Source organism: Lissotriton helveticus, chromosome 4_1 (assembly GCF_964261635.1).
Source record: "Lissotriton helveticus chromosome 4_1, aLisHel1.1, whole genome shotgun sequence".
In the NCBI taxonomy this organism is placed as follows: Eukaryota; Metazoa; Chordata; class Amphibia; order Caudata; family Salamandridae; genus Lissotriton; species Lissotriton helveticus.
In genome coordinates, this window is record NC_136063.1 from 702,046,084 (window position 1) to 702,067,311 (window position 21,228).

The 21,228-nt window shown below is 43.3% G+C and overlaps 1 protein-coding gene across 1 annotated transcript in view; it reads left to right on the top strand.

Annotated features, from left to right (window-relative positions):
- PRKDC (protein kinase, DNA-activated, catalytic subunit) overlaps positions 1-21,228 on the top strand; it is a 3,158,350-nt gene that overhangs the window by 486,421 nt on the left and 2,650,701 nt on the right. The window contains exons 27-28 of the mRNA XM_078687323.1: positions 6,883-7,109; positions 16,579-16,673. Coding sequence (XP_078543449.1) covers positions 6,883-7,109; positions 16,579-16,673 — 322 coding nt within the window. The remainder of the gene's footprint in view (positions 1-6,882; positions 7,110-16,578; positions 16,674-21,228) is intronic.

Below are 21,228 nucleotides of genomic sequence, written 5' to 3' on the forward strand. Positions count from 1 at the left end.
CCCTCTTCTGTGCGTACTCCTCTCCCCTTGTGCTATTCAGAGCTAAATGTGTGCAGGTATTTTCCAGCACATTTTTTTCGACGTTCACAAGATGGTTTCCTTCAAGCCTGTATGAATGCTGCCAGCAATTTAGTAAGATCATGCATTGTTTGTGCTGGGATAGTTAAGGGGTACCATTGGAAAAAAGACAATATTAAGGCGAGGCAAAACGTTCATTTTCTATACCTACATCCTACCACACATGGAGCGATTAAGTGAGGACCATCTTGCAAAGTCAATCTTAAGTTTGGCCAGAAGTGGGTCAACATTAGTTTCCACCATTCTTGCGAGTCCAGTGTTTATGTATATTCCAGATATTTGAGGCAGATCCTTGCCACTTAAAAGGATGATCGGCAGTTGCAGCCATATGTGTGTGGTATGTGAGGAGTGCCCTCCATTTGCCCCAATTTATTTTGTATCAAGAGAACTGGGAGAAACGAGACATCTATCAAATGAGGTTCGACGATAAGAGAGTGTTACTAAAATGTTGTCAGAATAAAGTAAAGAATTGTGTTCTCTTGCATGTGTCTAAATTCCTTTAATTTTGGTATTTTGTCTGATGGTTTGTGGCAATAGTTAGAGAGCTAGAACAAATAACAGTAGGAAAAGGGGACAACCCTGTCTTGTTCCCGGTGTTAGGTTAAATTCTGCACGATGACCCAAATGCAACGTACATGCGTCCCCCTTGGTATACATGACATGGATATGTAATATAATAGCTTCCTATTGGCAAGACATATTTTGGGAAGTGAAACAGATGACTGGATTGCAATTGAACCTCTCCCATTGCTAGACCTACTGGTCTGTGTAGATGAACTCCCTAAGAGCAGTCGCAGATTTGTAGCAATGGAAATGCTCCTGGCAAAATGCAAAATAGTTTTGCGTTGGGCCAACAGACAAAAACCCACAGTTAAAAGCTGGATCAAGAGTATGACATACTGTGATACCACAAGTGAGCTGTATGCAGAGCTCCAGCCCCCGACATCTCGCCCAAAGGACATATGGCAACCACTGAGGGCAACAGGGGGAACTCGACACACAATCCAGTCAGGGGGTACGACCTGCAGAGCACAATACATGACTCCTCTTTCTCTGGGTGTATATATGATACACAAGTGACGTAGGCTGCGTTGGGCATTGGAGCATTCTGCAGAGGGCGGGACACGCAATGGGGATGACAAAATGTAACATGTACAAGTTGTACAGCGTAAATGTACAGAGAGGTTTACTATATGAGCCAAATTGTAGATAGTTGGGGATGTGATAGATGGCGTGTAATTGTGTCGTTAACGTTTTAAAAATGACAAATAAAGTAACAAAAAAAAAAGTTACATTCTGCAGATGTGTGTCCGTTACGCTCTACTACTGCTGATGGATTAGAGTATAACCAGCGGACAAAGGTTATGAATCTGTCTCTCCAAGGTCAATGTGGTTCAGGACACTAAACCGATGTAAGGCCATTCCACCTTGCCAAACACTTTCTCGGCTTCCAAAGACAGTGCCACTTTATCCTTCTCATTCTTTATCTGCGTGCTAAAGATCTCAGGCGGGAGGCAGAAGAGTGGTGGGGTGCAAAGCCTACTCAATCATTTCGTATTAATATGGGAATTACTTGTTTGAGGCTTTTAGCTAATACCTTTGCCAGTATTTTGATGTCTGTATTCGGCACGGATATTGAATGGTAACTAGTTTAGGGTCTTTCCCTGGTTTCTCCAGGAGGGTACTTTTGGCTCCATTAAATTAACTGAAGGGGGATTATCATTGTATACGTCATTAAATAATGCAAAAAGAAGAGGGACAACTTTCTGTTTAATTCTATAATATTCACTCACTTGTTACATTAGAGTTCTTCAATAATCTGTGCTCTCTCTTCCTCAGTAATATCCTGATTAAGTAAGTAGATTTGCGTTAATGAAAGAGAGGGCCTGGAGATACGAGACAGAAAATCAGCTGACAGGGATCCGAATTACCTAGTTTGTCATAATGCTTCCTGAAGGTGTTAAGGATTTCTAACGGGCGAGTGACTATCTTTCCAGGTGCATCACGAATTGCTGGGATGGTGCACTGAGCTTCCCGTTGCCTGAGTTGGAAGGCTAAAAACCTGCCTTCTGTTCTTGTTTATAATGCATTTATTTAAGTCTGAACAGTGCCTTTTTTGCCTGCAATGTAAATAGCTTATTTAGATTGTACGAACGTGGGGTCTGCTTCTTATGGTTACCCCACCTTTTTGCTTGATGTGATGCTGTTTTTGACTAGTCTGATTGGGATCCTGCTAATCAGGACCCCAGTCAATCGGCTTTCTCCCTAAACTGCTATGTTATGTACTTGAGTACACTCCTCCAGATTGGATACTGGGGTACCCTTGGCAGTCCCTAGTATATGGTACCCATGTACCCAGTGCATAGGTACCCCAGAGGCCTCCCACAGGCTGAAGCATGCATTATGCCACCCATGAGAGGCCACGCAAAAATGAAACTACAGGCCTGCCATTGCAGCCTGTTAGTTGGTGCATGCACCACTTACTAAAGATGTAGGTTTACTATATCTAAGGGTCACTGCACATAAAACCTATAAGTCCCCCTATAGTAGGCCTTTACAATCCTGAAGGCAGGTGCTTGGTTCTAAGTGAGAGGGTGCCCCTGCATGAGCAGGACATCCCTGCAGCCTACAGAGTCCATTCTCCCGTGTTGTCAGTGAAACAGCTATATACTAATGTAGAGGGGCATTATGTGACCGTGTGATGACCATTTCGAGAACGGCTGCAACAAAGCCTATTGTGTTTGGTGTCAAACATGTTGTAATCATACCTCCCACACCAGTACCCAGTGTGGGAGGTATGATTCTACCCGCCAGGAAGGGCCTTCATGGGGCTCTCGGTGTTCACAGTACCAACCTTCTAGCTCCAGACAGCACAAAATGGTTGCTGCCGACCAGAGACATTTCTGCCCTCCTGCTGCTGAGCCAAGCTCGAGCAGGGGAAGTCAGGACAATAGGCATCCTGTCACGGGGAGGTGTGACCACCTCCCAGACAGGATTTAGTGTATTAGGACTGGGTTGGTGCGCTTGCTAGCCCCTGAAAGTCAGCATGAAGGGCACATTTGGTGTCCCTGTGCATAGTTGTTCAAACCAATCAAGGCAGTCGTTGGTTCCCTCCCGCTCTGGTGCAAAACTGGACAAAGGACATGGTAGTAACCTCCCCCCTGTCCAGACCTTCCCCTGGGAGGGTACCCTGAAACTTTCCAACCCTCTCACATGGATACTTACGGGCTTACGTGGCAGTAGGACATTAGATTCGTTGTGGCCAAGATTCAGAATTGAAACTACTGCACTTCTACTGTCTGGGCACTCTGGACTTCGCTGGACATCGTGTGGGCCTGACTTTGTCACCCTTCCAGTCTGCTGCATTGTCTGTGCCTGTGCATGCTCCAGGAATCTTCCACGGCCTGTGAAAGATTCAAGGACAACCGAAGTAATCTCCCTTTCTGAATTCGCAGGCACCGAAACGAAGACGACCGGACTGCAGATCTCGAGCTTCTCCGGACTCTGTGGGCTCTGCAACTCAGGTGGTGGTTTTCCTCAGCCCCCAAGGCCTGCTCCCCCCTCTGACTAAATTTGAGGCCAGTAGCTTGAGTGGGGGTTGCAATAACCGAACCCATGGGTACTGTCCCACCTTTGCAGTTGCAAAGGCTTGTTGACATCTTTGCAAGAACATCTTCGGGCTCCAAGTAGCCCCAACCCCGAGCACCTCCTGTGACAAGAATCTTCAGCAACACCGCATCGTGACCTGCGTCTTTTGGTGAGCTGCTCGTGGTCCTCTCGCAACTCCTGTGCCATTGGCCTGTGGGTCCATTTGATTTCCCTGGGCTCCCCTGATTGCTCGGGTCTGCTCTGAATCCCATGCTAGTGGTGAGTCTCCTGGACCTTGCTGATCCGAACCATACATTTTCTTGACCTCCTGCTTGGGTGGCCTTTGCCAAGGCTTGTTGGTGCTCCCACCAGACACTGACCCCTCAGCACTAGACATCCTTCATGGGACAGCTCGCATCCGGCTCCTGGTCGTCCTCAGCGTCGCCCGGTCCCCGCAGCTGCAGAGTCAAGGTCATCGTCAACTATCCTGAAGCACCTGACATCGGTGGGCATTCGTCTACCGAGCCCCTGCCCACTCTCAAGTGACACACTCTGTCCCCTCTGCTTTCAGGTACTCTTCGACAAGAATCCACGTTTGGATTCCCATGGACATGTTCTCCTTTTCCAGCAGCAGCCCTTTCCTGAAGTCCTTCATTGGGTTTGAATGCGGTTTCCAACATCACTTCACACCTATGCACCTGGCTTCCCTGGGATAGGTAACTCGGGTACTTCGGTATCCCCGGGTGGGGTGGCTCTCCAACCTTCTGTCTTCCAAGGGGTTTCTTCAGGGTCCACTGGGAAGGTTCCCTAATCTTTAAAATTGCATCCACAACTTGCATGGAGCACGCAGTCTTTTTCACACACTGCACAGGCACTCTGTGGGGTCCCTATCTACTCACTTGGGTGGTTCCTTGGGGTCCCTGCAATTCTATGTCCTTTCCACATCTTCCTTGCTCGTGTTGTGGTTCTTATACCAGCTGTGTATTAGTGCTATTTACTTTGATTTCTTTGCTAAAGTATTGTGTGTGTTGTGTCTATCTCCGTGTGGGAGATACTGTAACATACTAGATAGTGTTATATAATAAATACATATTTTCCTAACTACTGTGTAGTTCTCTTTTCATTTAATCTGTGCTATAAGATTGCATTTTGGTAAGACAAGCTGCTTTACACTCCTTCAAGTCTAAGTCTAAAGGCTGCTCTCCACAGCTACCACTTGGATAGCTTTCTACGGTTGTCTGAGACCTCTCAAATTACCATAAGGGTTGTCTGGACTGGTGCAAGGTGCCCACTTACATTAGTGGACATCGTATACCAGGCCAGCCTCTCACATAGATCATATTTGGCCCATAGGAGCTTATGGAGATCTGGGCATAAATGTGGTTCTGACATTCTTAATGTAGGCTCCTTTGGATCCTCTTTATAGTTGCCTCTGGGACTCGTGACTATGAAGATCAAGTTTCTGTCTGCAAATGATTCTCCTAATTGTCAGCTAGTTGCAGGCTATGTTAGTTCAGCCTCTGTATGCAACTTTCTACTCTGACAAGCTGGTGCTTAGGACTTGTGCGACCTTTCTTTTACAGTGGTTTACCTTTCTTTTACAGTGGTTTACCTTTTCTATGCGGGCTTTTTATCAGGCTCCCTTCATTATTTTCACTTCAACCATTTAATGATCATTAATCTCATGAGAAATTGTTAAACCGGTTGATTCCTGGGCATGCCCTTAGCTTCTACATTGACTGACGTTAGCACACAGGTGCGTTTATGAGGCTGTTAAGCGACATGTCCAGAGGTGGAACTGACACAAGGTAGAGGCCATCCCACGGTGCGCAGGAGCTGTTGCTAGAGATTCTGGATCCAGTTTGTCAGCTGGGGATATTCACAAGGTGAATCTCCGGTTTGATAGTATTTCCACCTAAAAGAGTGTTTCCTGGTGCTCACCCAGCTGAGACCCTCGATCACTGGGTTCTTGTAACCATGCATGCTGGTGGATTACCACAATCTGTATCTTCTGAGTAGTTTCTGAAGGCCATCAACCTTGGCTGCATGCCTCTAACTTACCGTATGACGCCTCTGAACAAATCCATATATATTATTTATGATTCCTGAAAGTATCCAGTGCATATCCATGAGTCACTCAGCTGTTACTCCTTGGTGGACCCTATAGAGCATTTAACCGGGCTGCCTGTAACCGGTAGACTTCTGTGGATAACTCCTCCATCTCTACTGTGTAGCCCCTTAGGAGCATTGCTACTGCTGTGTTTCTCCCGTGCATGCCTATGGGTTGATGCTTCTTCCTGTCCTCAGATCATTTAGTGTGAGTGGCCCTACACAGCGAATGCTTATAGGTGGTTCACCTATCTCTCATGGGGAAACATTTAGAGCATCTGCTTTCACTGCCTGCACCCAATGCATGCTCTGGGCTTCTTTTCTGTTGCTCGTGGGTGAATTTAATAGACTCTCAATCCGGCACCACAATAAATAAATGTAAACTGCATGCATTCTATCTCTCACTCCTATTCCCCCAATCGCGTCTAGGTGCATCAGAAAAGAGCACAATTATAGTTACTCACGCAAACCCCAAAATGATTGCCACATAGGCCACACTCAAAACTTAGCACTTTTCCAACAAAGCCGCCACTCCATAGTGTGGCGTGCTATCAGCTTGCTAATGCACTTCTCCATCTATTTAGGTATGAGATCCTGTATAAATGTAATTAAAACACAGAAGTATTTTCAAGACATATTCCCACAGGATGGACCATCTGTCATGGGTTGTACATACCTGCGTGGGTATTACTGTACGAGCTCCCCTGGAGGTAACCATAGCTGAACACCTGTGAATGGAAGAAAGACTCTTGCTTACAATCTCTGTCTTAGTTGCATAGCTCGCACTAAATGTGTTTCACGTCGCAGTGTAATATCTGGGTAAAGAGCCATATTGAAGTCCGGCTGTGGAAAGTTATTTGTGCCTGTAACTGCCGTAGCATTTTATTTCTTCACATTTAACAGAAATGTACATATTTAACAATTTGGTATTACAAACAGTTAAGAAGATATTAGTTTATGTTTTGAGGCTTTGAAACTAATGACCTCACATCAGTCTAGATGAATGTGAAGCATCATATTCCAGATGAGTCTTCAAACTGAAACCGTACTACATAATTACAGTCTAGTTTATGCGGCAAAATGTTTATTTATGTTTTGTTATTTCAGGATGGCATAGTGGACCCAATTGACAGCACTCTCCGAGACTTCTGTGGACAGTGTGTGAGGGAGTTTCTGAAATGGTCTATCAAGCAGACCACGCCTCAGCAGCAGGAGAAAAGTCCAGTAAACACAAAGTCCCTTTTTAAGCGTCTCTATAGCCTTGCACTTCACCCCAATGCTTTTAAGAGGCTTGGCGCTTCACTCGCTTTTAACAACATTTATAGGGAATTCAGGTGAGCCGGCATAGTCTACTGAGTGGGGCATGGTTCAGATTTGGGAGCATGTTAATTGACCATGAGCAAATTAAAAAGTGTATGATGTATATATAGTGTGTTCAATCGATCAGGGCTGTAAGGTAAGAGATATGTTACACTGAGGATATGATTTAGCTTTGAAAGTCCAGAATTTTATTAGACCATAATCAAATGTGTCTACGATGGCTATAAACATGAAACAGCCAAGTTGTACTGATTACCTTCGTAGACAGGAAGTTGTGGGGAGTGGTAGTATTGAATTTGAAGCTGCCTTGACAGAGTGCCCAGACAGCTCTTGCTCCAATGCAGATGTTCTGAGTTGGGAGGATAAGCCATTGTGTATCTATGGATCTTAGTTAGTATGGTTTAATATAGTGCCTCTACATGTATTTGGAAAAGGGTGTATTGGTCTATGATTTCATAGTTTAAAAAAGGTGACTTAGAAATTAAATGTATAGACACTAACCATGTGATGCTACCAGAGTAGCAAATTGTGTGCTACATACATGGCGTAGCATGGCCCTTAGCTGTATTGACAAACGCTATGAAAAGAGAGGGCTAGCATGCCTGAGTCTGGTGTCCAGAATCCGTGTGGTGTTATGAAATGTGTGTGTGCAAGACACTTTGTCGGGGTCCATCCAAGTCCTGAAAGGTATACATTTAAAAAACCCTACTTGGTTTTTGAGAATTTGAACCGTAGTCTGTATGTCGAGCCTTCAATAAAGACAGTGCAGACTTGGTGCCATGCTTGTATCTGTATTCAAAGCGATACCAAAGGGGATGATGGACGGAGCGTTTGAGCAAATCAAACACTCACCCCCAGTCAACTGATCTGGGTTTAATCCATCACAAATCTTTAGCTCACTCCACCAACCCAGTTTAGACATGGCCATATGCAAATCAGTCTGACCCTGTGCCTCATGGGAACAGTCCAGCCCGAACTGCCAAGACATGTCTTCACCGGACCGGAAACAAGCATCTTGGGACCGGTTTCGGATTCATAATCCTCATCAGCCAGGCTATCTTGAATCCAGTGGTAGAGTGAGCTAGGGACCAACGTCTGGGCATACCCTGGCAACTTAGGGTGAACAAAGCGATACCAAAGGGGATGATGGACGGAGCGTTTGAGCAAATTAAACACTCACCTCCAGTCAACTGATCTGGGTTTAATCCATCACCATTCTTTATCTCACTCCAACACCTCAGTTCAGACATGGCCATATGCAAATCAGTCTGCCCCCCTGTGCCTCATGGGAACAGTCCAGCCCAGATCTCTGTACTGGGGCGAATATATGACATTGTTGTGCATTCTGTCCATCAACTGTTGTTTTTGCATTTGTCACCCCAAGTGGGACGGGTATGCTCAGGCGTGAGTCCAGTGCTCTCCACGCCACTGAAGTCAAGCTATCCTGGCTGAAGACGGCTGATAGCCAGAAACCGGTCCTAGGATGCTTGATTCCGGTCCAGGGAAGACTTGGCTTGGCAGTTCGGGCTGGACTGTTCCCATGAGGCACAGGGTCAAGGCTAATTTGCATATGGCCATGTCTGAACTGGGGTGGTGTGGTGAGCAAAAAAAATATGGATTTAGGCCCAGATCTCTGTACTGGGATGAATGTATGACATTATTCTGCATTCTATCCATCAACTGTTGTTTTTGCATGTATCTGTATTCAGCATAATGCCTGATACAGACAGGGCCTAGCTGGCAGTCATATGGTCTAGCGGCAAATAAATATATGTACAAAATGTGTACTATGACCATTCAGATAGCTGAGGTAGAGATTAGACATATCATTTTAGGGTGGCACCACTCTCCACATTCAGTCTTGCGTTAAATGGCTCTGTAATACATGAGAATGAGGATCCTGTTTGTGTTTAGCTGTCTTTTCATGGCCTGAATCACCACCACTTTCTTGAATCATATGGTGGTGTTTCTCCTTCGCCAGAGCTAGTGGCATGTAAGTAAAAGGGTATACAACCTTTACAACGCAACTTTTACCACGACCTACCATTACCACGCATTTTTTACAACGCAGGATCCATGACAACGCATACCATTACCACGCATGTATTTACAACGCAGGTACTTTTACAACGCATACCATTACAACGTAAGTATTGGTAAGTATATTATTTTATTAAAAATATTATTTGTTTTTTTTTGTAAAGGGGTATTTTTTGGGTTCAGGGTCAGTTTTTAGTTTTTGGGTAAAGGGGTATTTTTTGGGTTCAGGGTCAGTTTTGGGTTTTTTGGGCAAAGGGGTATTTTTAGGGTTTAGGGTCAGTTTTCAGTTTTTGGGTAAAGGGGTATTTTTAGGGTTCAGGGTCAGTTTTCAGTTTTTGGGTAAAGGGGTATTTTTAGGGTTTAGGGTCAGTTTTCAGTTTTTGGGTAAAGGGGTATTTTTAGGGTTCAGGGTCAGTTTTCAGTTTTTGGGTAAAGGGGTATTTTTAGGGTTCAGGGTCAGTTTTCAGTTTTTGGGTAAAGGTATTTTTAGGGTTCAGGGTCAGTTTTCAGTTTTTGGGTAAAGGGGTATTTTTAGGGTTCAGGGTCAGTTTTCAGTTTTTGGGTAAAGGGGTATTTTTAGGGTTCAGGGTCAGTTTTTAGTTTTTGGGTAAAGGGGTATTTTTAGGGTTCAGGGTCAGTTTGGGGTTTTTGGGTAAAGGGGTATTTTTAGGGTTTAGGGTCAGTTTTCAGTTTTTGGGTAAAGGGGTATTTTTAGGGTTTAGGGTCAGTTTTCAGTTTTTGGGTAAAGGGGTATTTTTAGGGTTCAGGGTCAGTTTTCAGTTTTTGGGTAAAGGGGTATTTTTAGGGTTCAGGGTCAGTTTTCAGTTTTTGGGTAAAGGTATTTTTAGGGTTCAGGGTCAGTTTTCAGTTTTTGGGTAAAGGGGTATTTTTAGGGTTCAGGGTCAGTTTTCAGTTTTTGGGTAAAGGGGTATTTTTAGGGTTCAGGGTCAGTTTTTAGTTTTTGGGTAAAGGGGTATTTTTAGGGTTCAGGGTCAGTTTGGGGTTTTTGGGTAAAGGGGTATTTTTAGGGTTCAGGGTCAGTTTTGGGTTTTTGGGTAAATGGGTATTTTTAGGGTTCAGGGTCAGTTTTGGGTTTTTGGGTAAAGGGGTATTTTTAGGGTTCAGGGACAGTTTTGGGTTTTTGGGTAAAAGGGTATTTTTAGGGTTCAGGGTCAGTTTTGGGTTTTTGGGTAAAGGGGTATTTTTAGGGTTCAGGGTCAGTTTTGAGTTTTTGGATAAAAGGGGTATTTTTTGGGTTCAAGGTCAGTTTTGGGTTTAAATTTAAATTACATTAAATTAAATTGATTAAATTAAATTAATTAAATTACATTAAATTAAATTAAATTAATTAAATTAATTAAATTAAATAAATTAAATTAAATTACATTATATTAATTTTAATTAAATTAAATATTAAAAAATATTATATACTTACCAATACTTACGTTGTAATTGTATGCGTTGTAAAGGTATATGCGTTGTAAATACATGCGTGGTAATGGTATGCGTTGTCATGGATCCTGCGTTGTAAAAAATGCGTGGTAATGGTAGGCGTGGTAAAAGTATGCGTTGTAACGTCATACATCCAAGTAAAAGTGATGAGGCAGAGAAAGTCTGAGCCAATGTGAGGACTGGGTCTCTTCCCCAATACACTTTACAATTCAATTCAAATCAATTATTTATTATGATTTTGAATTCCGCAAAATTCCACATAAAATAAAAAATTTTAAATCACAATTCCTTCCACCAAACATTTCCAATATAATTACAAGTTATCATTTTCATTTAAAAACACGAATGAACATAGCAATAGCAGTTAGAATTTGCAAAGTCAAAAAGACGTGAACTTTAAATAATAAAATTGTCATACATGAATTCTTACCAATTTATACGAGTTTCTTATATTAATTCTATCCTAAAAACATTCAATAAAAAAACTTATAAAATATCAAAATATGAAATTTACTTTACAGTACTGAATCATGGACATAGTAGCGATGATTTATCTATTCACTAAACTATACTGTGTAACCAGCAGCTTAATAACAGTGCAAAGTAGTTCATTAACATACACTCGCCTATTTCAATATACAGTACACAATAGTTTATCGGCAAAACATGGATTTAGTAAAGTACATCCGATCCTAAAGGTCAGTAACTAAAAGTTTATGATGAAGCCCATGCTTATTTTCAACCTAATCTATTGAGCATAAAATATCTAATACATGATGACTTAGCAGCGAAACAAAATGAGTAAAGTAGTTGTAATCTAAAAATAAATAACTAGCAGCGAAAAACATTTGAAAAAGTGCACATGCTTAGTTGTAAACGCAATAACTGTCATGAGGATTGAAAAGTCGGAAAAAGTGCAAGTGCTCTTTGCATCCTTTTTAGGAAGTTCTTTCCCAACCAATTCTAGCAGCAGAAACATTTTTGTAAAGTGCACATACACAGTTGTAAACATAACCAATCGGTCATAATGATTGAAGGGCCAAGATAAAGTGCAAGTGCTCTGTGCATCCTTTTTAAAAAGATCTTTACCAATCAATAACTAGCAGCAGAATTGTTTTTGTAAAGTGCACATACACAGTTGTAGGAATGAAAAAATGGCCCGTGACCAACACTTCAATAATTATTTGCGAATTTACGTTGTATATACCATTACAACACGGTTAATCAATAACCTGAAACAAGGGGAGACATTTCTACATGCACAATAACCATATTTATGCATATGAATTCAATAAAAATTCAATAAACCACATATCAACACAAGCGCAAAAACTGAGTGTACTTAATACGATTTGTTTATTTTAAGCCCAAATCAGGATTGTTTATAACCATCAACATAGGTTGCGCGCAAAAGGGAGAGGGAGAAAGGCTAGGAAAGTGGAGGAGATGGGTAGTGAAGGGGTGAATCACAAGGTAAAGGTATTAAATTCGTTATTTACAGATGTGGGTAATGAAGCCCAGTAAATTCAAGCCTGTCCATCAATGATTTACATGTAATTCTGTAAATTTCAATGTGCATACAATGCAATCTACAATGGAGGAACAATACTACTCCCCACAATACAATCAATGCTTCTGTTCTCTGAGCACATTTTAATATCTCTTTCTCGAGAAACCACATATATTGTTTTCTTAATTATCCTCTTCAAGACAGTTTTACAAAGAACCGCTGCCCCATCCATGTCTAAACCAAACATTGATAATGCTTTTAAATAATTCCTAAAAATAGCACTTTTTTCCATCGTATTTACAAATAGTTCTCTGTGCAACGCTACCCGTAGCAAATTATCAGAACCATTTATCAGTGCATTACACCTTCTTAAGCATGCGGCCATTGATAGCACATATGTAGAAAGGAGTCCAAATTAGAGTCTAAGCGCTGCAACCGGTGCCGCGCAATTTAAATTATATATTTGCCGCCAGATCTTTCCTTCCACTTTCTCGAATTTGGCCCACTCTTGTGCATCTATTGTTTCATTGGCATAGCTCAGGGTTGGTGGGATCTTTATTTTATAAACTGAAATAATGTGTGAGAAATGTCTTTTCCCACAATGTGTGTACAGACGATTAATTGCAAAGGCTTGTGAAATCGCTTTACCTTTGCAATGATCCATATGTCTATTAGCTGAACACCAATTTGTAAATATTTTTCCTAAATATGGATAAAATGTTACTACTTCCAGTTTTTCTTTTCCCAAAAGCCAATTCAATTTTTTTTATGACCTTCCAACCTTGATGGCTAAAAATCCTAACTTTGCTTTTTAAAATATTTATTTTTTAAATAATACTCTTCTGTGTACCTAACTAAGTCGTCTTTGCAACCCAATTGGAGTTAAATCCATTATTATTGCGTCATCTGCATATAACAGACAGCTCAGCTTTAAGTTTCCTAATTGTGGGGGATCCACTTTACTCTGCCCCACTCTGCTCGGCAGATCATTGAAGTAAATGGAAAAGAGTAAAGGGGCCAGGAAGCACCCCTGCTTCAACCCATTATGTTATTTTCTTCGCTAGACCTTGTGTTCCCCCCCAATAAAACCTTTGTCCAGGTCGAAGAATGGAGAGCAATTATTCATCTATAGTGACCAATTTCCTCCACAGCTGCCCCCGATCTACCCTATCGAAAGCTGTGGAGAAATCTATAAAAGCTGAGTATAACGGGACACCCCGACCTACTGGATATTTTTCGGTTAAAGTTTGCAAAATAGAAATATTATCCAGTGTGCCACTATTCTTACGGAATCCTGTTTGTTCCAAAGGGATATAGTTATTTCTGAATGCCTATTCTTGAAGATGACAAAGAATACTCTTTGCAAACAGTTTTCCGGTTGCATCCAAGAGGGAAATTTGTCTAAAACTGGACGGGGAATTTTTTGGGCCCTTCTTATACAACAGAACTAGTATACTTCCCTTCCAAGATTGTTGAATATCCCCAGTATAACAATGGATAAACAACGGATGCAAAAATATTGCCCATTCTTCACAATCCTGTTTTATTATGGCTACTGGTACATCATCTGGGCCCATTGCACTAGAGTATCTTGCCCCTTTGATGTAACCTTCAATCTCCATGCATGTCGTTGCTCCATGATCGCCCCCCCGTAGATGGAACGTTAATAACCTCTTGGATCTGTCCAACTGTGGGATTTAGAGCATAGAGCTGGGAAATGTATATGGACCATTCTGCTTCTGGGATTAAAATGGGTTTTGATTTTCTCTCCCATCACAAAATGTTGCAATCAATGCCCAATACTTCCTAGTATCCCCATATAGAGCCACTTCTCGAAGCCAGCACTCCTTCGATCCAATGCTATTTTCCTTTTCCGTACCTGTTTTAGCCTATATATTCTCTGCCTTTGTGTCCTGGGCTCCCTAAATTGGTCTCCAATTAAAACATTAATTTCCCGATTCAGTTTTTTAATTTCCCATGGTATTACTTTTGGAGAAGCACTAAAGACTTGTTTCTTCCTTCCAAAAGTTCTAATTGCTGCCAAGACTCTCTCGTACCTCTGGACCGGTGTTTCTTGACTGGGGCTAGAAGCAGTATTCTCAAAAACCCTCTTAAAATTTGGAAGCAAGTTATTTGACCAGCAAGTACGCCCATTATTTCGATTATAAGAGACATTTTCATTCCTCTGATTCCAAAGTTCAGGCTTCTCAATTTTTATGTCAATGCTTGCCACTAAAATGTTATGGTCATTCAAATTTGTGGCAGATACCTTAAACTGTATACATGCATTAAATAATTGAAAGGAAACTGCCATATAATCAATTGAAGAGTGACCATATGACCCATTAAAAGTGTAAGCTGCAGGGGAGTCCTCCGGGAATCTGACATTTAATAGTACAAGGTCTAAATTCCTAAGATTTTGCTAAATAGGCCTCGTTTATCCGACTTTGAGCCGGCAGTACAGAATCTGGGATAGCCCAAACCTCCTCCCGTTCCGGATTAGAAAAAGACAAGACTGCACTATTACATAATTTAGCGTTAAAATCACCTACCATCATTATACGTGTGCATTCTTCATTATTACCTAACCTTTGCATAAAAGTGCAAATGGAGTCGACCAGTACATTAGACGCCCTCCAGTGGGGGATACACACATTTACCAATAAAAGAAAAATTGCTTGCCCCAGATTATCTTCTCCTATTCTCAGCTTTGCTCCAATACAACATTTTGATGGATGCTTATAGATCACAGGATCCCATACTATGTCACAACTAAGTAAAATAGTTAGGCCTCCGCTTGCATGCCCTTTTACAGATTTGTTTGCTGTACTGCAGTACACATAGAAATTCTCAAACTTAAACTCTTCTCCCGCCCACGTTTCCTGGAGGCAGATTATCTTGGGGTCTATTTCTACTAATGATTTAAGCTTATAACTTGATTTTCCTACCCCCACCACATTCCAGGTTATGATGTTTCCCAAATGGCTACCCCCTCACTATAGGCTTTGTGGTAGATGTGTTTGACCCATTCAGAGCACCTGCAACCCAACTCCACTTTGCTACCTCATCCTCCCCATTAGCGCTGGGGGCCCATCGGACTTTAGGTGCTAAAATATTAATATCTCTATCACCCGGGTTTCTTCCTACTGTTATTGCTATATCTTTATAGTTTATGGGGGTATTTTCACCCCTATTAGAGGAGCCATACCCTCGCACCTGGTGAGTTTTTCCAAGGCTTTCTGATGGAACTCTGCAAATGGCTACGCTAGGGATCACATCTATACCTCTTTTCCTAAAGCCGTCTGCATTAGCTAAGACCAGTGCTGACACTACCCCTGATGAAAATGTAGCTCTAGTGCTTGGGGGTGCACTCCTCCAGTCTAAATATACCAATTCAACATCTTTTATTAACCCCAAATCCTCTATTTTGGTCAATATCTTTAGGAGGGCACTTCTGTTCAATAACATTGGTTCAGTTTCAAACAGGAAGCTAAAAATTAAAGACCTACTCACTTGCCCGGCTCCAATACACTTTACATTATCAAGCAGTGTCTGTGCCTTCCAATGCCATCTACGGGCCAACTAAGGACCGTCCTCAACATGACAGTCCCTAGCAGTACTAATGAGGCCTCCATCTAATTAGTCTTCACCTATGCATGTTGGTAGCCGTCCAGTGGCGATCTACCATTTAGAGCCCAAAGAATTGGATTTCTTCGTCCTGGTCCCACACCGTCTGAGATTGACAAACTGCAAATTTGGCCAATGAACCAGAGTTGCCGTAGAGGATCTGCCTCTCAGTTGCTCAGGTCAGTATAATGCTGGCTTGTCCAGTCCTTGGGTTCTTCAAGGCAGTGCCCTGCCTCTGGAGCTTCTCTCTCTTTCAGTGGTTCCCGGGAATTGAAGCCTGTTCCTCTTTCCGGGGATACAGGGCAGAAGCTCCACATTACAGGACGTGCCTATTTCTTGGATTCTTCTTACACCATCCATTTCGCTGTCATTTCAATATTCTCATTTGAGAGACTCGCTGTAACTCGCGCACAGGCCCTAGCTCAGCTGGACTTTAGGTATCCCTTCTATTCATATTAAGTTTCTCTACTCACTGCATGAGCACACGATTTCTCTTTCCAGATAGACTACTCTGGTGACTCTTAGTCACTCGTAAGAACACGGTACATGCTAACCCTACTGCATCAATGGACAGGGCATTCATTCACTTTTAGGAACATTCCTTTTGGCAAGAAATCCATACATTACCCATTACACGTGACTCCTTCTGGTATGCATTTGTCAGATATAGCTTCATCAAATTTAATCACATTTCACTCCGATCCTATTCTGTATGTTGGCATCCTTTAGGAGTAGTACAAATTGGCTCAGTCATTCATGAGTTTTAGCTTGATTATGTGACCCAAAAAGTATATGTATATTCCATTTGTCTGCACCATGTTTAGTACCTTCAAGTTTAACATTTCTTTTCACAGAGAAGAAAACATGCTGGTCGAACAGTTTGTATTTGAAGCATTAGTTGTTTATTTGGAAAGCTTGGCATTGACTCATGCAGATGAAAAATCGTTGGGTAAGTTGGACTGAATGCATACATGATTACTTCCTAAAGCGCTACACATGAATCAACTCCCGATTTCAAAGTGAAGCCCTGTAGTGGTGAATTTTGTTAATTGCAACACTGTCAATGGATTAGTCAAGCATTTGAAGTTCTATATGAGCTTGTGAGTAGCTGGTTTGGGAAATTAAGCACATTGGGGAATATTAAATGACTGCCTATAGGCTTAACACTGGCAAATAAAATATCACCAGGAAGAAAAATCAGAAATGAGGAGGGAATACAAAACAAACAAGCATTTACAATGCAATAGGTCTCGCACTGACATTATTTTGAGCTATTGACATTGTAAATGACATTTTTTGTTTTGTTTTCCTTTTGTAAAACATAAATAAAAGGCATTGTAATTTAAAATGCCAATAGCTAAAAGTTTAGCTTAAGCTATTGGTATTGTTAATACCAATGCCTTTTATTTATGTTTTAAAAAGAAAACACAAAAAAAAGGCATTGTCATTTGCAATGTCAATAGCAAATGCCTTTTATTTATGTTTTACAAAAGAAAAACAAAAAAAACCAATGTCATTTACAATGTCAATAGCTCAAAATAATGTCAGTGCGAGATCTATTGCATTGTAAATGCTTGTTGTTACGGCCGCTGCACATGTACAAGACCGTGACCACAAAGTCAAAAGTTCCTCTCTCCAACAGCCAAGCCCAGACATGGAGAACGTCACTGCATGTTACTCTGCACATGGAGTAGCACCATGCAGCCTCTTAGCATGGTCAAAGGGGACATTCAATGACCTTCAGAGTCTGTGGCCGAAGTTGCATGTGCAGGTTTGACTGTGGCCTTTCTGCAAACAGGTCCCACGTGATGACCCAGTGCAGTCCAGTGTCCAAGCAGTGGCTCTTGGTAGAAGCCCTCCAGAAGCAGCGCAACACACAGGAAGCCAGATGGGTCTTCAGAGTGCTAGAATAATTATCGGGATTAATGAAATAAGTATTTATCCAGTGCAGGTCCTTACCTAGCTGCTGTCTAAGGTATAAATGTCCTTTTCACAGCGACCAGACACGCCCTTGGTGTGCGACCCAAACTCCAGCCCCTGAAAAGAGCATAAGACCACACAGCTGCTTGCTCTGTCCCAAACACTGGTTCAGGTGAGGTAGTGTCAAACTGCTAAACGCAGATTACAGTGCAATGCCTGCTCATCACATTGGCCGGTCGAAACAAAACAGTAGCCTTTCTAGCCAGGTTGAGTACAGGTGTCATCCCTGAGATCAAGGAGGCACTGTGTTGCCACCCCCCCCACACTTCTATTAAGACACACTGCACAGAACACTATCTTTAAGCAGCCTACAATATACCACACAAAGAAGCTCGACACCCAGGCCCTTGATCCGAGGTCATCAGTGGGAGAACAGGATGTACCCACATGGGCCCACAAACCAAGCACTACACACAAAAACACACGTTTGGCGAAGGACATATGTAGTTTCCACCAGTGCATAGTTGACGATCGTCATTTGAATAGCCTCAACCAGGGCATAGGGGAAGCAGAGAAGCACATAGGGAGACAACGAGAAAACATGCACTCTTAGACTGCACAAAAAGAAACAAGCATTTACAATGCAATGGTCTCTGCTTTATTAAAGTTAGAGCTATTGGTATTGCAAATGCCATTTTTTTCATTTTTTGTTTTTTTAAAACATAAATAAATGGTATTGTCATTTACAATGGCAATAGGTGAGCATTAGAGAGTAGTAGAGAGTATTAGCGGACACAGAGCCACACACACACACACACAGCCACACACACACACAGACAAAGCCACACACACAGACAAAGCCACACACACACACAGAGCCACACACACACACAGAGCCACACACACAACAGACAAAGCCACACACACACAGACAAAGCCACACACACACACACACACACACACACACACACACACACACAAAGCCACACACAGACAAAGCCACACACACACACACACACACACACACACACACACAGACAAAGCCACACACACACACACACACACACAGACAGAGCCACACACATACAGACGGAGCTCTCTGCCCAGTAACGCCCTAGGGAACAGAGGCACGAAAAACCGGATCACAAGCAGGGCATAGAGGCACAAGCAGGGCACAGAGACACAAGCAGGGCACAGAGGCACAAGCAGGGCACAGAGGCACAAGCAGGGCACAGAGGCACAAAAACCGGATCACAAGCAGGGCACAGAGGCACAAAAACCGGATCACAAGCAGGGCACAGAGGCACAACAAGGGGGCAGGAGAGCAAGCACAAGCATCGAGGGGGCAGCAAGCACAAGCGGGCAGGGGGGTACAGAGGCACAATAACCGGATCACAAGCAGGGCAGGGCACAGAGGCACGAAAACCGGATCACAAGCAGGGCACAGAGGCACAACAAGCAACGAGGGGGCAGGGGCAGGAGAGCAAGCACAAGCAACGAAGGGGCAGGGGGGCACAGAGGCACAATAACCGGATCACAAGCAGGGCACAGAGGCACAAAAACCGGATCACAAGCAAGGCACAACAAGCAACGAGGGGGCAGGGGCAGGAGAGCAAGCACAAGCAATGAGGGGGCAGCAAGCACAGGCAATGAGGGGGCAGGGGGGCACAGAGGCACAAAAACAGGATCACAAGCAGGGCTGGGCACAGAAGCACAACAACCAACGTGGGGGCAGGGGTAGGAGAGCAAGCACAAGCAACGAGGGGGCAGCAAGCACAAGCAACGAGGGGGCAGGGGGGCACAGAGGCACAAAAACCGGATCACAAGCAGGGCACAGAGGCACAACAAGCAACAAGGGGGCAGGGGCAGGAGAGCAAGCACAAGCAATGAGGGGGCAGCAAGCACAAGCAACGAGGGGGCAGGGGGGCACAGAGGCACAAAAACAGGATCACAAGCAGGGCAGGGCACAGAAGCACAACAACCAACGTGGGGGCAGGGGCAGGAGAGCAAGCACAAGCAACGAGGGGGCAGGGGGGCACAGATGCACAAAAACCAGGATCACAAGCAGGGCACAGAGGCACAACAAGCAACGAGGGGGCAGGGGCAGGAGAGCAAGCACAAGGGCACAAACACCAGGATCACAAGCAGGGCACAGAGGCACAACAAGCAACGAGGGGGCAGGGGCAGGAGTGCAAGCACAAGCAACGAGGGGGCAGCAAGCACAAGCAACGAGGGGGCAGGGGGGCACAGAGGCACCAAAACCGTATCACAAGCAGGGCACAGAGGCACAACAAGCAACGAGGGGGCAGGGACAGGAGAACAAGCACAAGCAACGAGGGGGCAGGAGGGCACAGAGGCACAAAAATCGGATCACAAGCAGGGCAGGGGACAGAGGCACAACAAGCAACGAGGGGGCAGGAGAGCAAGCACAAGCAACGAGGGGCAGCCAGCACAACCGGAAAAATGTACCCTAATTATGCTTTAACGATTCCAATGTGACCACACTGCTATCGTGGAGGTACCAACAGACGCACAGACGTCCACCTACAGGCAGCAGCGGTACTTCTAAGCTCCCCACCTACTTAGGGGAGGCACAGACGGTGGGGGGGGGGGTGCAGACTGTTAGAACATGTGTTGTTTGGCAAGGCAGCCACGCCTGTAGTGAAGGAAGAATTCTAGAAGGAGATGGCTCACAGTATTGGCCAAAGTTTAATATTATGTTATGTACCGGAAGCCAGTGCAAAGAATCTACTTGTGCTTTGAGGCTTCTTTGGTGGTGTTAAGAATAAGTCTTGCTGCAGCTTTCTAAACCACTTGCACTGCAGTGCCCCATGATACAGGGAATTGTATTCCGTCTGCGGAGAAATGAAAACATGTACTGCTTTTTTGCGTGACCATACAAGCAGCACAGAAACATCTTGTGAAGCAATTAAAGAAAGTAAATGCATTTAGCCGCAACGCAATTAATCGGGGTGGCAAAAAGTTATTTGTGGAAGACTTCTTCAAGGTTTTTGGCAGTTTTGACAGGTTATGGGGAAGCCCCAATTACCCAGGCCACGACTCAGGTGACCATACCAAAAATAGTTTGCCAAAATTGAGAATGTTTGTTTTTTTACCTCCATTACGTTTCAGACAATTAATGCACGTCCAGTGAACCACAGCAGACCTACATTGTTCAAAGTTCTACTTAGTGTTGTCATGATTTTTAACAGTGGGCACAATGAGCTGTGTGTTATCGTCTTACAAAACCAAATTGAAACCGAAAGACTTCACAAAATAAGCTAATAGAGAAATATACATTTTTTATAACATTTTATTCGTTTTTAGTGTGACAAACGTTTTTTGCACAATTGACCATACAAAACAGCAGACCCTCTAATGTCTGAGCCTTCAGTATAGCATTACAAAGATAACAGAAGAAACCTTCCCCACCCCACAGTTAACAATACATAAATCAATATTTGACTCCTTCCCCCCTGGGTACCCAGCTCATGCTTTAAGTCAAAGCCTACCAGGCAGTGCGTGCAGCTGTCTGGTTTGATAAATACATCTTGGGGACATTCAGAAACCTTCCCTGGGTATGT